This window comes from Cherax quadricarinatus, chromosome 25 (genome assembly GCF_038502225.1).
Source record: "Cherax quadricarinatus isolate ZL_2023a chromosome 25, ASM3850222v1, whole genome shotgun sequence".
Taxonomy (NCBI): Eukaryota; Metazoa; Arthropoda; class Malacostraca; order Decapoda; family Parastacidae; genus Cherax; species Cherax quadricarinatus.
In genome coordinates this window covers 618,755-636,420 of record NC_091316.1, presented here as the reverse complement: position 1 = coordinate 636,420, position 17,666 = coordinate 618,755, and the positions used below count along the sequence as shown (strand labels likewise).

The window sequence follows — 17,666 nt, the reverse complement described above, 5'->3', positions numbered from 1 at the left end:
GAAGCCACTGTGTGGCAAAACATTTCCTAAATAAAGATTCCCATATGTTGCATAAGTGTCTCAATCTTCAACTTGTCGGTTTTCAAAACCATTCATCACAGGCCTGGTTTTACAGAGAATTGATTAGGTAAGTAAGCAAGTTTATTCAGGTATAGGTAAACATAAATACAGTTACACAAATTATCATACATAGCAACAAGTTCAACTCTGAATCAATGCTTATATTCATAAGCAAACAATGATGTACAGTACTGCAACAACTTGGAATACAAATACATATAATAACTGGAGTATAATATTGAAGTAATGTACTGAATCTAGTGTTGGACATTCGTAACTCTGTTCCCAAATATCACAGAGAAGGTCTTGTCAACATTAAGAGCGAGTTCTACGGTTGTCATCTGAGAAATTATCTTTATGAGCTCCTCATTAAGAGTATTATTGAGAGAATTTGTATTTAAGTGTGAGATGACAAAATTTATCATTGCAAACAGAACAGGTTTAAGCAACCAAGATGCACTGGAAAGATACCTGGAGGGTGTTTCATGGGTCAACACCCCTGTGGCCTAGTCCATGACTAGGCCTTGCAGTGGATCAGGGCCTGATCAACCAGGCTGTTACTGCTGGCAGCACGGCCATGGGGGCGTTGACCCCCGGAACTCTCTCCAGGTAAACTCCAGGTAAACACAAACCGATGTATAAACCACAGCCTGGCTAGTCAGGTACTGATTTTAAGTGCCTGTCCAGCTCCCTCTTGAAGACAGATAAGGATCTATTGGTAATTCCCTTTATGTATGCTGGGAGGTAGTTGAACAATTCTGAGCCCATGATGCTTATTGTGTTGTCTCTTAGTATACTCATGGCGCCCCTGCTTTTCATTGGGGGATATTGCACCGCCTGTTAAGTCTTCTGCTTTTGTTGGGAGTGATTTCCGTGTATAGATTTGGGACTAGACTTTCTAGAATTTTCCAGGTGTATATTATCATGTACCTTTCTCACCTGCATTCCAAGGAGTACGGGTCAATAATATAGGTGCTTTATTGTACTTATACTTATACTTATACTTATACGGTGGCCCGGTGGTCTGGTGGCTAAAGCTCCCGCTTCACACACGGAGAGCCCGGGTTCGATTCCCGGCGGGTGGAAACATTTCGACACGTTTCCTTACACCTGTTGTCCTGTTCACCTAGCAGCAAATAGGTACCTGGGTGTTAGTCGACTGGTGTGGGTCGCATCCTGGGGGACAAGATTGAGGACCCCAATGGAAATAAGTTAGACAGTCCTCGATGACGCACTGACTTTCTTGGGTTATCCTGGGTGGCTAACCCTCCAGGGTTAAAAATCCGAACGAAATCTTATCTTATCTTATCTTATCTTACATGCAGTGAAAGTTCTCTACATACTCTCCAGGTCTGCAATTTTGCCTGCCTTAAAAGAGGCCATTAGTGTACAGCAATACTCCAGCCTCGAGAGACCAAGCGATTTGAAGAGAATCATCAGTGGCTTGACATCTCTCCTTTTGAAGGTTCTCGTTTTCCTAGTAGATGTAATAGACACATTGTTGTGATCTTTCAAAGTCAGATTTTGACATCACTCCCAGGTCCTTCACATTAGTTTTTCACTCTACTGAGTGGTTGGAAATTATTTTGTACTCTGATTCAGTGGATGATGTATTTGGTGAACAAAGCCTAAATATACATGCTAAAAGTACAAGTAATGTTTAAGGTCAAGAATTATTCTGCCTGAAATGCTTTGCATGACAATGGACTTTCCATAGAATATGTATTATGGTGTTTTCCTAAAGATGTAATCAACCTGTATTAGTATTTTATTATATTTCTGGGAGAGTGGTAAATATGTAGGGGTCTCAGTGTAAGCATATTGAGATCCATATAAATACAATTATCATACATAGTAGTAACATATGTGGAAATTACCAGCCAAGATAACCAAAAAAGTCAACTTACTTTTTTCCATTGGGGGTCCATGTACCACAATGTGTATTATTTTTACTAATATCTCTCAAAATAACAATTTGTACAAAAACAACATGCTTGTACTTTAAGAGAAAATAATGCATGATTTCTCAAAATTACCGGATCTCCAAATTTGCCTACAGAGAGACACACACCGGGGCCAGGAGCTGAGTCTCGACCCCTGCAACCACAATTAGGTGAGTACACCTGGGCCAGGAGCTGTCTCGACCCTACAACCACTAATAGTCTTGTACCTGCTGTTGTTGAGTTGCGAGGGTCACCACAGCTTAAATAGAACTCAGTAGAGCGCTACTTCACAGTTTCTGCAGAATTACTGCCTATAACTGAATGGGAAATGAAAAGTTCCTTTCGAGGACAGATACACTACCTAACAGAATACTCCATATGACTGAATGTACAACAATGCATGCAACCATATGACCTGTCTTTGTAATACTCACTTGTGCTTTATATTATTATTATTATAATCAAGGGGAAGCGCTAAACCCGGAGGATTATACAGCGCCGGGGGGGGGGGGATGTGGAAGGCATTCAGGCTTAATTCGGGGAACTGGAGCACAGATCCAATTCCCTAAATCAAGAGCCCCTCACCAACATCAAGGAACCTTCCTTGAGGGGACTTGTGCTTTATAGTAATCTGTTTACATTAATGTTTTATCACTGATTTCATCATTGCTTAGTTAATTTTAAGCCAGCCCGTAATGCTATGCATAGTATAAGTGGCTTTGGCATGCTGCTCTTATCTGTATTTTTTTGTATCTCTGTATGTGTGCTCAAATTGTAAATAAATAAATAAATAAAAAAAGTTCCCAACTATGTCAGGTAGACCCCCACGTCTGCTCCCTGGCAGTCAGCGCTTACATTCAACTGGCTCAGCAATTATTTTCCCTAGTCTGAGCTCAGTAATCCACAAAACGGTGAAGGGAGGCTCATGTATGATGACATTTACCAGCAGGCAATGTATGATGACTTAGACCAGCAGGCAGTGTATGATGACTTAGACCAGCAGGCAGTGTATGATGACAGACCAGCAGGCAGTGTATTTATTTATTTATTTATTTATTTATAATTTGAGCACACTTACAGAGGTACAAAAAAAAATACAGATAAGAGCAGCATGCCAAAGCCACTTATACTATGCATAGCATTACGGGCTGGCTTAAAATTAACTTAAGATTAACTTAGCAATGATGAAATCAGTGAAAAACATTAATGTAAACTGATTACTATAAAGCACAAGTGAGTATTACAAAGACAGGTCATTGTTATAAATTCAGTAGAATGGAGTATTCTACTGACTTAGACCAGCAGGCAGTGTATGGTGACTTATACCAGCAGGCAGGGTATGATGACTTAGACCAGCAGGCAGTGTATGATGACAGACCAGCAGGCAGTGTATGATGACTGACTTAGACCAGCAGGCAGTGTGTGTGATGACTTAGACCAGCAGGCAGTGTATGATGACAGACCAGCAGGCAATGTATGATGACTGACTTAGACCAGCAGGCAGTGTATGGTGACTTACACCAGCAGGCAGTGAATGATGACTTATACCAGCAGGCAATGTATGATGACAGACCAGCAGGCAGTGTATGGTGACTTATACCAGCAGGCAGTGTATGATGACTTAGACCAGCAGGCAGTGTATGATGACTGACTTAGACCAGCAGACAGTGTATGATGACTTTCAAGGATCATAACATTGTATCAATCGCATCTGCTAGAAAAATGACAGGATGGATAATGAGAACCTTCAAAACTAGGGAGGCCAAGCCCATGATGAAACTCTTCAGGTCACTTGTTCTATCTAGGCTGGAATATTGCTGCACACTAACAGCACCTTTCAAGGCAGGTGAAATTGCCGACCTAGAAAATATATAGAGAACGTTCACGGCGCGCATAACGGAGATAAAACACCTCAATTATTGGGAGCGCTTGAGGTTCCTAAACCTGTATTCCCTGGAACGCAGGAGGGAGAGATACATGATTATATACACCTGGAAAATCCTAGAGGGACTAGTACCGAACTTGCACACGAAAATCACTCACTACGAAAGCAAAAGACTTGGCAGACGATGCACCATCCCCCCAATGAAAAGCAGGGGTGTTACTAGCACGTTAAGAGACCATACAATAAGTGTCAGGGGCCCGAGACTGTTCAACTGCCTCCCAGCACACATAAGGGGGATTACCAACAGACCCCTGGCAGTCTTCAAGCTGGCACTGGACAAGCACCTAAAGTCAGTTCCGGATCAGCCGGGCTGTGGCTCGTACGTTGGTTTGCGTGCAGCCAGCAGCAACAGCCTGGTTGATCAGGCTCTGATCCACCAGGAGGCCTGGTCACAGACCGGGCCGCGGGGGCGTTGACCCCCGGAACTCTCTCCAGGTAAACTCCAGGTAAACTCCAGGCCAACCCCCTTCCCCCATCCTTTTGCTTGTTCACTCTGTCGCATCTGTATAGGTTGTAACCTGGGATCCATATTTCGTTGTCCAAGTGATCCTTTATGTGGGTCTCTGTGAAAGCCGCGAACATTGCATTTGCCTCTGCCTCTGCCTCTGGTCCAAAACATCCAGGCATGAAAGCCTTCCATCTCATATTAGAAAAAAATTAGAGAGTACTTCTGAAGAAATGTTGAAACTGATTAATTTTTTGAGCCAAAATATTGATGAGAGTGATTGCCTCTTTACCGAGTATGAATTAGATAATGCATTAACCAAAGGTCGATCAACTGCTCCTGGAGAGGATGGTATAACCTATGATATTCTCAGAACTCTAAGGCACGTGCCTGATAACCCTTTGGAAATAAATGGTATAAAATACCGACACAATGGCAATATAAACACAAATGCAGTATAATGTGATCCTTTATTGACTACGTTTCGCCCACACAGTGGGCTTTTTCAAGTCACAAACAGTTCTGTTTGTGACTTGAAAAAGCCCACTGTGTGGGCGAAACGTAGTCAATAAAGGATCACATTATACTGCATTTGTGTTTATATTGCCACTGATAACCCTTTGTTGGCACTGTATAATCTCAGTTACATTGAGGGCGTTCTTCCTACTTCCTGGACCAATAGTCTCATTGTGCCTATCCCTAAGCCCCAACAGCCTGATACATTTAGGCCGATCTCCTTAACTAGTTGTCTTTGTAAAACTTTTGAAAGAATGATGCTTAACAGACTGTACTACAGAATCAGACATCAACTTTCCCCCTACCTCTATGGGTTCATGAAAGGTAAAAGTGTGCAGAACTGTATTTCCACCTTTCTCACTGCACACACCTCTACTAGTTTTACCACTTTTCTTGATCTAAAATCTGCATTTGATATTGCGAACAGAACCGTTATACTACATGAACTAGCCAAAATGAATATTGGTGGTAGCTTACTCTGCTGGATAATAGGATACCTGTCAAATAGAGTATCCTCTGTCCTTTACCAAGGCTTCAGAAGTGATTCTAAAGAAATGTCTTTAGGTACACCGCAGGGAGGAGTTCTTAGTCCCATGCTATTTAATATTCTGATTAATGCTCTCCTAAATGCTCTACCTGCCTCACCTAAACATATAGCTATAAGCTATGCTGATGATATCATGATCCATACAACAGGGCATAAGAAGATGAATACCATTCTTAATGAAGTTCAAGCAATTTGTAATCGACTAGGCCTCATAATATCTTCCTCTAAAACTAAGATATTAACAAGCAAACGACATCCCCCACCCATCTATTTGCAGGGTGAAATCATTAGCTACGTTAAAACTTACAGATATCTTGGTGTAGATGTACCCTTTAACAAATCCACTATACCACAACTAAACAAGAAATGTAAAGCTAGGCTAAATGCTCTCAAAGCTGTTGCTGGCTACAATCCCAACTATGGTGCAAATGTGAGAATCGTGAGAATGATGTACATAGCCTATGTTAGGTCCTTAATTGATTATGCTGCTCCCATGTTGATATTAGCTAGAGAAAGTTCTCTCCGACCCTTGGAGTTAATGCAAAATGAAGCTCTCAGGATTATTCTTGGCTGTCCCAGATCTACAAAAGTTCTTAAAATGAGGAAGGAGCTTGGTATTTCTAGTATCAGTGATAGGATTGTTGAAATTAACACTGTACTCGGTATTAGAATGTTGAGAAACGATCCAGACACTGTCACAGTGAATCTTACCAAGTGTCTAGAGGTAAATACACACAGATCTAAATGGATTGTGAAAACGTGCAACTGCATTAAGTTTTATAACCTGCATGAACTGTATCACTGTAGGCAACAAGAGCATTTCACCCCTCCATGGAAGATGTGTTCATTTAATATCACATACCTACAAGTTCCTCCCAAGAAGCTCATTGCTAGTAATCCCTTCCTTAAATCTCTTGTTAGAGCAACTGCTCAAGAAGAAATTTCTCACCTAGCTGGTAGTAACAAGTTATCACAAGTTATATACACTGATGGATCTAAACAGGAGTCTTCTGGCAGGGCTGCATCTGCTCTTGTTGCCACCTCCCTAGTTAAGAACGATAATAAATTTGTTGAGTTAGGCATAAGAATTAACAACTGGGCGTCTACACTGCAAACTGAATTGTTTGCAATCCTAATGGCGCTAAAGCTAACCTATGACACTGAGCTTGACTCTATCATCATTACTGATTCTATGTCATCATTGAAGGCTCTTGGCTCATATAATGACTCCAACAACATGCTCATTGGGGAAGCCAGGTATAGATACTCAAAAATTAGGGACAAAGGAATTAATGTACAATTGCTATGGATCCCATCACACATTGGATTACTCCTTCATGATAAAGTTGATATGTTAGCCAAGAAGAGTATCGAGAAGGAGAATGTAGAATATAACTTTGGTATAACTGTGTCTAGCATTAGGAATAATATTAGGAGAGAAGTAAATAATGAAAATGATTGTTATAGGAATGCAGTTAGAAGCCTGAGTAGATCTATAACCCACTATGATAACATGAACGTAGATAAGTATGTTTATGGAGCAACTTGCAATGTGAACAGACTGACTGATGTTGTAGTGGCCAGGCTTAGGCTTGGTTACAAGTACTTCTGGCAGTTTGGGAGACACACAGATGATGATCAAACTAAATGTAAATTATGTGATCAGGCATATGGTCATTCTCTTGAACACTATGTGCTTAATTGTCCACTTATTGAGGAATACAGAGACAGACAGTATAATAACCTATGTGACATGTCAAGATATCTTATTAATGAAAATAAGATACCAGATATACTAAGCAAATTTCCTAAATTTGCTTGTAACAGATAAGTGAACTATAGATATGTAGATATAAATCCATATGTATTCCTGTTAACCCTTTGGGGCCTAGTTCCTAGGCCTTTTGTGTATCCATATGCTCTCGCGCTACCGTCCACAGGATGGATATGGGGTGCACAATAAACTAGCCACTTCGGTGGCAAAATCTAAAAAAAAAAAAAATCTCTGCAAGCGAAAGCCGCGAACATTGCATTTGCCTCTGCAAGCAGTCCACAGATGAAAGGTATTTTGTTGTTCGTTACTGGCTTTAGACCCTGTATATTTGCAAAGAAGAATATCATCGGACTTGTGGTATTGGTGGTACTGGGGGGGACTTTTTTTCCGGCATTAGTATCTGTATCTGTTGGTTTGGAGTGGAGGCCATCGACTGTGGTTCCATTCCAGGATTGACTGGATTTGGTGTACGATTTCTGCCATTTCCTGCCAGGTAGTGTATGATGACTGACTTAGACCATTTAAATATTCATTGCTGTCTTGGCTTTAGGTTTCTGCTTACCATGACTCTCAAGTCTTTTTCACATTCTGCATGATCAAGCTCTACTTCACCTAGTTTATAGCTTCGAGGGTTATTTTCATTACCAAGAACTAGTAACTTACACTTATCCACACTGAACGATACAAGCTGCACGTGAGTCGGAAGATGTGACTGATGAAGACCTCACGGACTTGGAACTCCGACGTGCCATTAACATCACGGGTGACACTGCCCCGGGCATCGATGGTGTTACGTACTCCATGATTGATGAAATTAAGACACATGTGCAACATCTGGGTATCTTTATTGTAGACGTTTCGCCATCCAGTGGCTTTATCAATACAAATTCCAGGACATAACTTGAAGATAGTAGAATTATGTACAGAAGATGAGGTAATCAGTCCCTCAACCTAGGTGTAGGTGCGAAGAGCACCTGGAGTTTACCTGGAGTTTACCTGGAGAGAGTTTCGGGGGTCAACGCCCCCGCGGCCCGGTCTGTGACCAGGCCTCCTGGTGGATCAGCGCCTGATCAACCAGGCTGTTGCTGCTGGCTGCACGCAAACCAACGTACGAGCCACAGCCCGGCTGATCAGGAACTGACTTTAGGTGCTTGTCCAGTGCCAGCTTGAAGACTGCCAGGGGTCTGTTGGTAATCCCCCTTATGTGTGCTGGGAGGCAGTTGAACAGTCTCGGGCCCCTGACACTTATTGTATGGTCTCTTAACGTGCTAGTGACACCCCTGCTTTTCATTGGGGGGATGGTGCATCGTCTGCCAAGTCTTTTGCTTTCGTAGTGAGTGATTTTCGTGTGCAAGTTCGGTACTAGTCCCTCTAGGATTTTCCAGGTGTATATAATCATGTATCTCTCCCTCCTGCGTTCCAGGGAATACAGGTTTAGTAACCTCAAGCGCTCCCAGTAATTGAGGTGTTTTATCTCCGTTATGCGCGCCGTGAAAGTTCTCTGTACATTTTCTAGGTCGGCAATTTCACCTGCCTTGAAAGGTGCTGTTAGAGTGCAGCAATATTCCAGCCTAGATAGAACAAGTGACCTGAAGAGTGTCATCATGGGCTTGGCCTCCCTAGTTTTGAAGGTTCTCATTATCCATCCTGTCATTTTTCTAGCAGATGCGATTGATACAATGTTATGGTCCTTGAAGGTGAGATCCTCCGACATAATCACTCCCAGGTCTTTGACGTTGGTGTTTCGCTCTATTTCGTGGCCAGAATTTGTTTTGTACTCTGATGAAGATTTAATTTCCTCATGTTTACCATATCTGAGTAATTGAAATTTCTCATCGTTGAACTTCATATTGTTTTCTGCAGCCCACTGAAAGATTTGGTTGATGTCCGCCTGGAGCCTTGCAGTGTCTGCAATGGAAGATACTGTCATGCAGATTCGGGTGTCATCTGCAAAGGAAGACACGGTGCTGTGGCTGACATCCTTGTCTATGTCGGATATGAGGATGAGGAACAAGATGGGAGCGAGTACTGTGCCTTGTGGAACAGAGCTTTTCACCGTAGCTGCCTCGGACTTTACTCTGTTGACGACTACTCTCTGTGTTCTGTTAGTGAGGAAATTATAGATCCATTGACCGACTTTTCCTGTTATTCCTTTAGCACGCATTTTGTGCGCTATTACGCCATGGTCACACTTGTCGAAGGCTTTTGCAAAGTCTGTATATATTACATCTGCATTCTTTTTGTCTTCTAGTGCATTTAGGACCTTGTCGTAGTGATCCAATAGTTGAGACACAGGAGCGACCTATTCTAAACCCATGTTGCCCTGGGTTGTGTAACTGATGGGTTTCTAGATGGGTGGTGATCTTGCTTCTTAGGACCCTTTCAAAGATTTTTATGATATGGGATGTTAGTGCTATTGGTCTGTAGTTCTTTGCTGTTCCTTTACTGCCCCCTTTGTGGAGTGGGGCTATGTCTGTTGTTTTTAGTAACTGTGGGACGACCCCCGTGTCCATGCTCCCTCTCCATAGGATGGAAAAGGCTCGTGATAGGGGCTTCTTGCAGTTCTTGATGAACACAGAGTTCCATGAGTCTGGCCCTGGGGGAGAGTGCATGGGCATGTCATTTATCGCCTGTTCGAAGTCATTTGGCGTCAGGATAACATCGGATAGGCTTGTGTTAATCAAATTTTGTGGCTCTCTCATAAAAAAATCATTTTGATCTTCGACTCTCAGTCTGGTTAGCGGCTTGCTAAAAGCTGAGTCATATTGGGACTTGAGTAGCTCACTCATTTCCTTGCTGTCATCTGTGTAGGACCCATCTTGTTTAAGTAGAGGCCCAATACTGGACGTTGTTCTCGATTTTGATTTGGCATAGGAGAAGAAATACTTTGGGTTTCTTTCGATTTCATTTATGGCTTTTAGTTCTTCCCGCGATTCCTGACTCCTAAAGGATTCTTTTAGCTTCTTAAGTTCGATGCTTGCTATTTCTCTGACCAGTGTCTTCCTACGCATTTCAGATATATTGACCTCTTTTAGCCGCTCTGTTATTCTTTTCCGTCGCCTGTAAAGGGAGCGCCTGTCTCTTTCTATTTTACATCTACTCCTTTTTCTTAGAGGAATAAGCCTTGTGCATACATCGAGTGCCACCGAGTTAATCTGTTCTAGGCATAAGTTGGGGTCTGTGTTGCTTAGTATATTTTCCCAGCTTATATCGGTTAGGACTTGGTTTACTTGGTCCCACTTTATGTTTTTGTTATTGAAGTTGAATTTGGTGAATGCTCCCTAGTGACTAGTCTCATTATGTCGGTCTGGGGCTCCACTCATACATGTCTGAACCTCAATTATGTTGTGATCTGAGTATATTGTTTTTGATATGGTGACATTTCTTATCAGATCATCATTGTTAGTGAAGATGAGGACTAGTGTATTCTCCAGTCTAGTAGGCTCTATTATTTGCTGGTTTAAATTGAATTTTGTGCAGAGATTTAAAAGCTCGTGTGAGTGTGAGTTTTCATCAGAGGTGCCTCCTGGTGTTATTACTGCAACAATATTATTTGCTATATTCCTCCATTTTAGGTGCCTTAAGTTGAAATCCCCCAGGAGCAAGATGTTGGGTGCAGGAGCTGGAAGATTTTCCAGACAGTGGTCAATTTTTAACAGCTGTTCTTGGAATTGCTGGGATGTTGCATCCGGAGGCTTGTAGACTACCACAATGACTAGGTTTTGGTTCTCGACCTTTACTGCTAAAACTTCCACTACATCATTTGAGGCATTAAGCAGTTCTGTGCAAACAAGTGACTCTGCAATGTACAGGCCAACCCCCCCCCCCCTTTTGCCTGTTCACTCTGTCACATCTGTATAGGTTGTAACCTGGGATCCATATTTCGTTGTCCAAGTGATCCTTTATGTGGGTCTCAGTGAAAGCCGCGAACATTGCCTTTGCCTCTGCAAGCAGTCCACGGATGAAAGGTATTTTGTTGTTTGTTGCTGGCTTTAGACCCTGTATATTTGCAAAGAAGAATGTTATCGGACTGGTGGTATTTTTGGTACTGGGGGGGGGGATTTTTTTTCCGGCATTAGTATCTGTATCTGTTGGTTTGGAGTGGAGGCCATCGACTGTGGTTCCACTCCAGGAATGACTGGATTTGGTGTACGATTTCTGCCATTTCCTGCCAGTTTTTTTTTCCTTCCTGGCACTAAAAAATCTCTCCCTCTTGAGTGGCTGTGGCTACCCAGGTTTTCCCATGGCCTGGATGTTTTGTATCTTTTTGTCCCCTTTAGATGGTATGCCTGGCAATTTAAGTTATAGCACAGTCTTTCCTGTACTGAAGAGGTACACAGTTCAGGGTGAAAAAGCTTACAGGAAGGGAGTTTGCATTTTCCTGTTGTCATATGGGCATGACATTTTCTAGGGTGGTCATAGTTGCACGTCCCATCTGTTTTTCCAGATTTCCCATGCCAGCAGATACCAAGTGCATAGTATGTGCACAGGCTTGGTTTCCGTTTGCCTTGGGTTTCTGTGACTGTATTCCCTGTGTGCATGTTTCCCTGTCTTACTTCTATCCTCCCTAGCACCAACAATGGAGCTCCCACCAGTTGTTTTTGGTAATATATCCTCACTATTGCTAGTGGAGTCCTCTTGTTTGCTATTTCCTGCGGTATTTCTAGTTTGCAATATTGGTTTTATCTTATCTTTGACTAAACTTGTTTCCCTACTATGGCTCCTGTCCCCTATGAGGTCATTTATATGTATTCCTTCCTGCGTATAATTCCCGACTACCTGGACAAAATCTCCAGCTTCACCATTACTGTCTCCCAGGACAGCATCTCCAGCTTCACCATTATTGTCTCCCAGGACAGCACCTCCAGCTTCACCATTACTGTCTCCCAGGACAGCACCTCCAGCTTCACCATTACTGTCTCCCAGGACAGCACCTCCAGCTTCACCATTACTGTCTCCCAGGACAGCACTATCAGCCCCACATTTACTGGCTACCAGGACATCACCTCCAGCCTTACAGTTTGTGACTACATGGCCAGTATCAAGGGCAGTACCATTCAGCCCAGACTTTTTATGTTCCCATCTGTTGTAGAAAGCTTCCAGGTTTTCTATGAAAGCAGCTTTGATGTTGTCCTCTTTTAATACCCTTGTGATTTTAGTCCACAGATTTTCCTCATTTGGGCATACCCAAAAACACTTCCCTGTTTTAACACTGCTTGTAGCTAGTTCTTGGATATCTGCACAAGGGGCGTGACACCAATCTAGGTCAGCAATTTCACCTGCCACAGCAATGCATGCAACCATATGACCTGTCTTTGTAATACTCATTTGTGCTTTATTGTTATCTGTTTACAATAATGTTTTATCACTGATTACATCATTGCTTAGTTAATCTTAAGTTAATTTTAAGCCAGCCCGTAATGCTATGCATACAAGTGGCTTCGGCATGCTGCTCTTACCTGTATTTTTTTGTACCTCTGTATGTATGCTCAAATTACTAAATAAATAAATAAATAAAATAAATATCTATAGTTCACTTATCTGTTACAAGCAAATTTGGGAAATTTGCTTAGTATATCTGGTATCTTATTTTCATTAATAAGATATCTTGACATGTCACATAGGTTAGTATACTGTCTGTCTCTGTATCCCTCAAAGAGTGGACAATTAAGCACATAGTGTTCAAGACAGTGACCATATGCCTGATCACATAATTTACATTTAGTTTGATCATCTGTGTGTCTCCCAAACTGCCAGAAGTACTTGTAACCAAGCCTAAGCCTGGCCACTAAAGATGTTTTTGTCTGCTACACGTCCCTTACCACCTGACGCCAGTATATAAACGCCAGTCTTCTCGCCTGTGCTCCAAACTCTTCACTACTACAGTGCTCGTCAACTCCAAGGCTGAGGGACTGATTACCTCATCTTTCATATATAGTTCTACTGTCTTTCATTTGTGTCCTTGAATTTGTATTGATAAAGCCACTGGATGGCAAAACATCTACAATAAAGATACCCAGAAGATGCACATGCGTCTAATTTTCATTTTCCAGTCTTGTCGGTTCCACTATCTGGTGACTTAAGATGAATTTGTTGCAAAGATTTAATAGCTCGTGTGTGTGTGAATTTTTATCTGAGCTGCCTCCTGGGGTTATCTTTGCTAAAACATTATTTGCTACATTCCTCCATTTTAGATGTCATAAGTTTAAATCACCCAGCAGCAAGATATCTGGGGCAGGAGTTGGGAGATTTTTCCAGACAGTGGTCAATTTTCAAAAGCTATTCCTGGAATTGTTGGGAAGTTGCATCTCAGGAGGCTTGTATACAACCACAATGACGAGTTTTTTTTTTCAATCTTTACTGCTAAAAATTCAACTACATCATTTGATTTGATTTAGTAATTCCAAGCAAATGAGTGACTATGACATACAGGCCAACCCTTCCTTCCTTGTTGCCTGGAGAGTATAACGGAGGTAGAGTTTGTAAGAGCAGTGAGGAGTGCTAAAGGAAGTAAATCAAAGGCTTGTTCTATCTAGGCTGGAATATTGCTGCACACTAACAGCACCTTTCAAGGCAGGTGAAATTGCCGACCTAGAAAATGTACAGAGAACTTTCACGGCCCACATAACGGAGATAAAACACCTCAATTACTGGGAGCGCTTGAGGTTCCTAAACCTGTATTCCCTGGAACGCAGGAGGGAGAGATACATGATTATATACACCTGGAAAATCCTAGAGGGACTAGTACCGAACTTGCACACGAAAATCACTCACTATGAAAGCAAAAGACTTGGCAGACGATGCACCATCACCCCAATGAAAAGCAGGGGTGTCACTAGCACGTTAAGAGACCATACAATAAGTGTCAGGGGCCCGAGACTGTTCAACTGCCTCCCAGCACACATAAGGGGGATTACCAACAGACCCCTGGCAGTCTTCAAGCTGGCACTGGACAAGCACCTAAAGTCGGTTCCTGATCAGCCGGGCTGTGGCTCGTACGTTGGTTTGCGTGCAGCCGGCAGCAACAGCCTGGTTGATCAGGCTCTGATCCACCAGGAGGCCTGGTCACAGACCGGGCCGCGGGGGCGTTGACCCCCGGAACTCTCTCCAGGTAAACTCCAGGTAAATCTGTAGCTGTCAAAAAGTCAGAGGGAGTCTATGCCAAAGGTGGGGCTGTCAGCTAGAAGGGAAGATAAAGTTTATTCTCTATAAGGATTACAATGCTGAGTTTACAGAAATTTGGTTATTGTGTGGTTTACATGTAGTAAAATTGTGATTACAGAGTGTACCACTAGAACGCTTAGCATGGCTAGGCATTTCGGGCATACTTAGTTTTATTCTTAATTGTAAAATATTACAAATTATGAGGTAAGTTGGTATTATGGCTAAGTGACTAAATACTAGTTTGTAAGTTTAGCAATGTGAATGCTTTTGTTTTGGCACAGTACATAGTTTCAGTATTGGAGTATCACAGGATTCATTATTTTAAGATTGAGATTAATATTTCTGTTTATGGTCAAATGAGTGAGTGAGTGTAAGTGTGAACCACCAGGTGGTATTCGTGTAGTTAGTTGACGGGGTGTATCAGGGAGATAAGATGTTTTCTAATGGTAGTTTTGAAGGTGATGAATGTGTCTGCAGTTCTAGAGTTCTCAGGTAGGGTATTCCAGATTTTAGGGGCTTTGACATACATTGAATTTTTGTAAAGGTTTAGTCGGACACGGGGAATGTCGTAGAGATGTTTGTGTCTGGTGTTATGCCTGTGAGTTCTGTCACAACTATCAAGAAAGCGTTTTAGGTCAAGGTTGATATTAGAGTTTAAGGCCCTGTAGATGTAGATTGCACAGTAGTAAGTGTGGATGTACTGAACTGGGAGTAAGTTTAGGTCTATGAAGAGTGGGGGGGGGGTGTTGCCAGGGATGGGATTTAGTGATTATTCTTACTGCAGCTTTTTGTTGGGTTATTATTGGCTTTAGGTGTGTTGCTGCAGTTGATCCCCAAGCACAAATAGCATAGGTGAGGTATGGATAAATAAGTGAGTGGTATAGTGTGAGAAGGGCATTTTGCGGCACGTAGTATCGTATCTTGGAGAGGATCCCAACCGTTTTGGATACTTTTTTGGTTATATGCTGGATATGGGTGCTGAAATTCAGGTTGTTGTCAAGGTATAAGCCTAGGAATTTTCCCCCATTATTTTTGGTAATTAGAGTGTTGTCAATCTTAATGTTAATTTGTGCATCTCCTGCTCTGCTACCAAACATAATATAGTAGGTTTTGTCAGTGTTAAGCGTAAGTTTATTGGCTGTCATCCAAGTCGATATTTTAATCAGCTCCTCATTCACAATGGTGTTGAGGGTGGCAAGATTAGGGTGAGAGATGACATAAGTCGTGTCATCAGCAAAGAGAATGGGTTTCAGGTGTTGGGATACGTTTGGAAGGTTATTGATGTATATGAGGAAGAGCAGGGGACCAAGGACACTTCCCTGCGGAACTCCAGTATCAAGTGGCCGTGTTGCTGATGCTGTGTCTTTAATGGTGACGTACTGATACCTATTAGTAATGTAAGATTTGAAATAAGCAAGCGCATGGCCTCTTATACCGTAATGATCAAGTTTGTGGAGTAGGATGTCGTGGTCTACTGTGTCAAAAGCTTTTCTTAGGTCAATAAAAATTCCTAGTGGATATTCCTTATTTTCCAATGCTGTGTAAAGCAGATCTAGCATTTTTATGATTGCATCATTAGTGCTTTTATTTTTCCTGAATCCAAATTGGCAGGGGTTGAGTATGTTTTGAGCCGTTATAAATGAATACAGTCTCCTGTGCACGAGTTTCTCAAAGATTTTGGATAGCAATGGTAAGTTAGATATTGGCCTATAGTTGTTTAAGTCTGTAGGGTCACCACCTTTATGTATTGGTGTAACCCTTGCCATCTTGAGTAGTTTCGGGAAGGTGCTAGTCTCTAGTGACTTGTTAAAAAGTAATGAAATTGCATGCGAAAGGACATGGGCCGCTCGCTTGTACAGTAATGGTGGGACATGGGACAGATTCCCCGAGTTATTTTTAAGTGACTTTATAATCTCAATGACTTCCGTGGGCTCAGTTGGTGCAAGATAGAAGGAATTAGGGAAATTCCCATCTAGGTAGTCCCCGGCATGGGCATTGGTATGTGGGATTTTACTGGCGAGATTAGATCCTATGTTTGAGAAGAAGTCGTTTATCTTGTTAGCTGTGTCAGTGGGATGTAGTGGTGTTTCATTAGGTTTAGTTAGGACAATATTCTTGGTTTTTCTCAGTTTGTGGGTACCTAGAATCTGAGAGAGTGTTTTCCAGGTCTTTTTTATATCTCCTCTAGTGTCTGTGAATCTACTGGAGTAGTATAGTTGTTTGGCTTTCTTTATTACTTTGGTGAGAGCTGATGAATAGTGTTTAAGAGTATCTTTGTGTATTAAGCCCTGTCTATATTGCTTTTCATATTGGTGTTTCTTGTCAATGGATTTCAGAATGGTGCTGGTTAGCCATGGGCAACCAAGCCGTTTGTTTGTGATCTGTTTTGTTTTTATAAGACAATGTTTGTTGTAAAGTGTGTTAGTGTGGTGACAACGTTGGAGATAAATTCTGCATGCTTGTGATAGAATATGGCAAACTGAAACTGGAACCTGACAATTCACACAGAGTGGAACAGGGTGCCCCTCCATGAGATACCCAATGCAAAAACGGGAAAGCATAGTCTCCCAACCATGACATTGATGATAAGAAGAAAGCCAGGATCCTAAACTCTGCTTGATAGAATGTAATTTTTTATGAATCAACTCAGACCAACGTAGTTGCCAATGGTTTTGGAAGTGGCTTGAGAATGGAATACCTCTATATGAAACTGGAAGGTCATATACTGTTGACCGCACAACCCTGAACATCAACATGACCAGGGACCCAGCAGAAAACGATTCCTTTGTTTTTGCTAAAAATGTGGCTCAGAGTTGTATATGAAGAACTAGGGGATGAGGCAAATTAAATTTTTTGAGAGCCTGCGAAGCACTAAAGGAGTCTGAGATTACCACAAATGTTGAGGTAGGCCTGGATACAGTATGGATAATTGCTATGAAAACTGCATGCAGTTCAGCTGTGAAAATGCTGGCCGAGTCTAATAAATGACCTCGCACAACACTGTCCAGGAACACTGTTGCAAACCTGACACCATCAGAGGATACAGAACCATCAATGTAAACTGCAACAGCATAAGAATGAAACTGGAAGTGGTTAAGGAAAAAGAAGTGAGAAGCAACTGTATTTGAGCTTTTGCACAGAGCAGTGGGGAAGAACAGACTTGAACTGACAGAACCTCCCAAGGTGGAAGAGAAAAGTTAGATGGTAGATGAACATATAAAGGGGGCAACTGAAGAGAAGTCAAGAGAGAGTGAAGATGAAGAGAAAAGAGA

The 17,666-nt window shown here is 42.0% G+C and overlaps 1 protein-coding gene across 11 annotated transcripts in view; it reads right to left on the bottom strand.

Annotated features, from left to right (window-relative positions):
- Pmvk (Phosphomevalonate kinase) overlaps positions 1-17,666 on the bottom strand; it is an 83,582-nt gene that overhangs the window by 56,583 nt on the left and 9,333 nt on the right. The window contains exon 1 of one of the 11 annotated variants that reach the window (XM_070088525.1): positions 2,859-2,882. The exons of 5 other annotated variants lie outside the window; for them this stretch is intronic. Coding sequence is in view for 2 of the 6 variants with exons in the window: in XM_070088518.1 (XP_069944619.1) it covers positions 2,365-2,413 (49 nt within the window). In the remaining 4 variants the exon portion in view is untranslated. 5 more of the 11 variants (XM_070088524.1, XM_070088518.1, XM_070088522.1 and 2 more) reach the window with 5 other exon arrangements.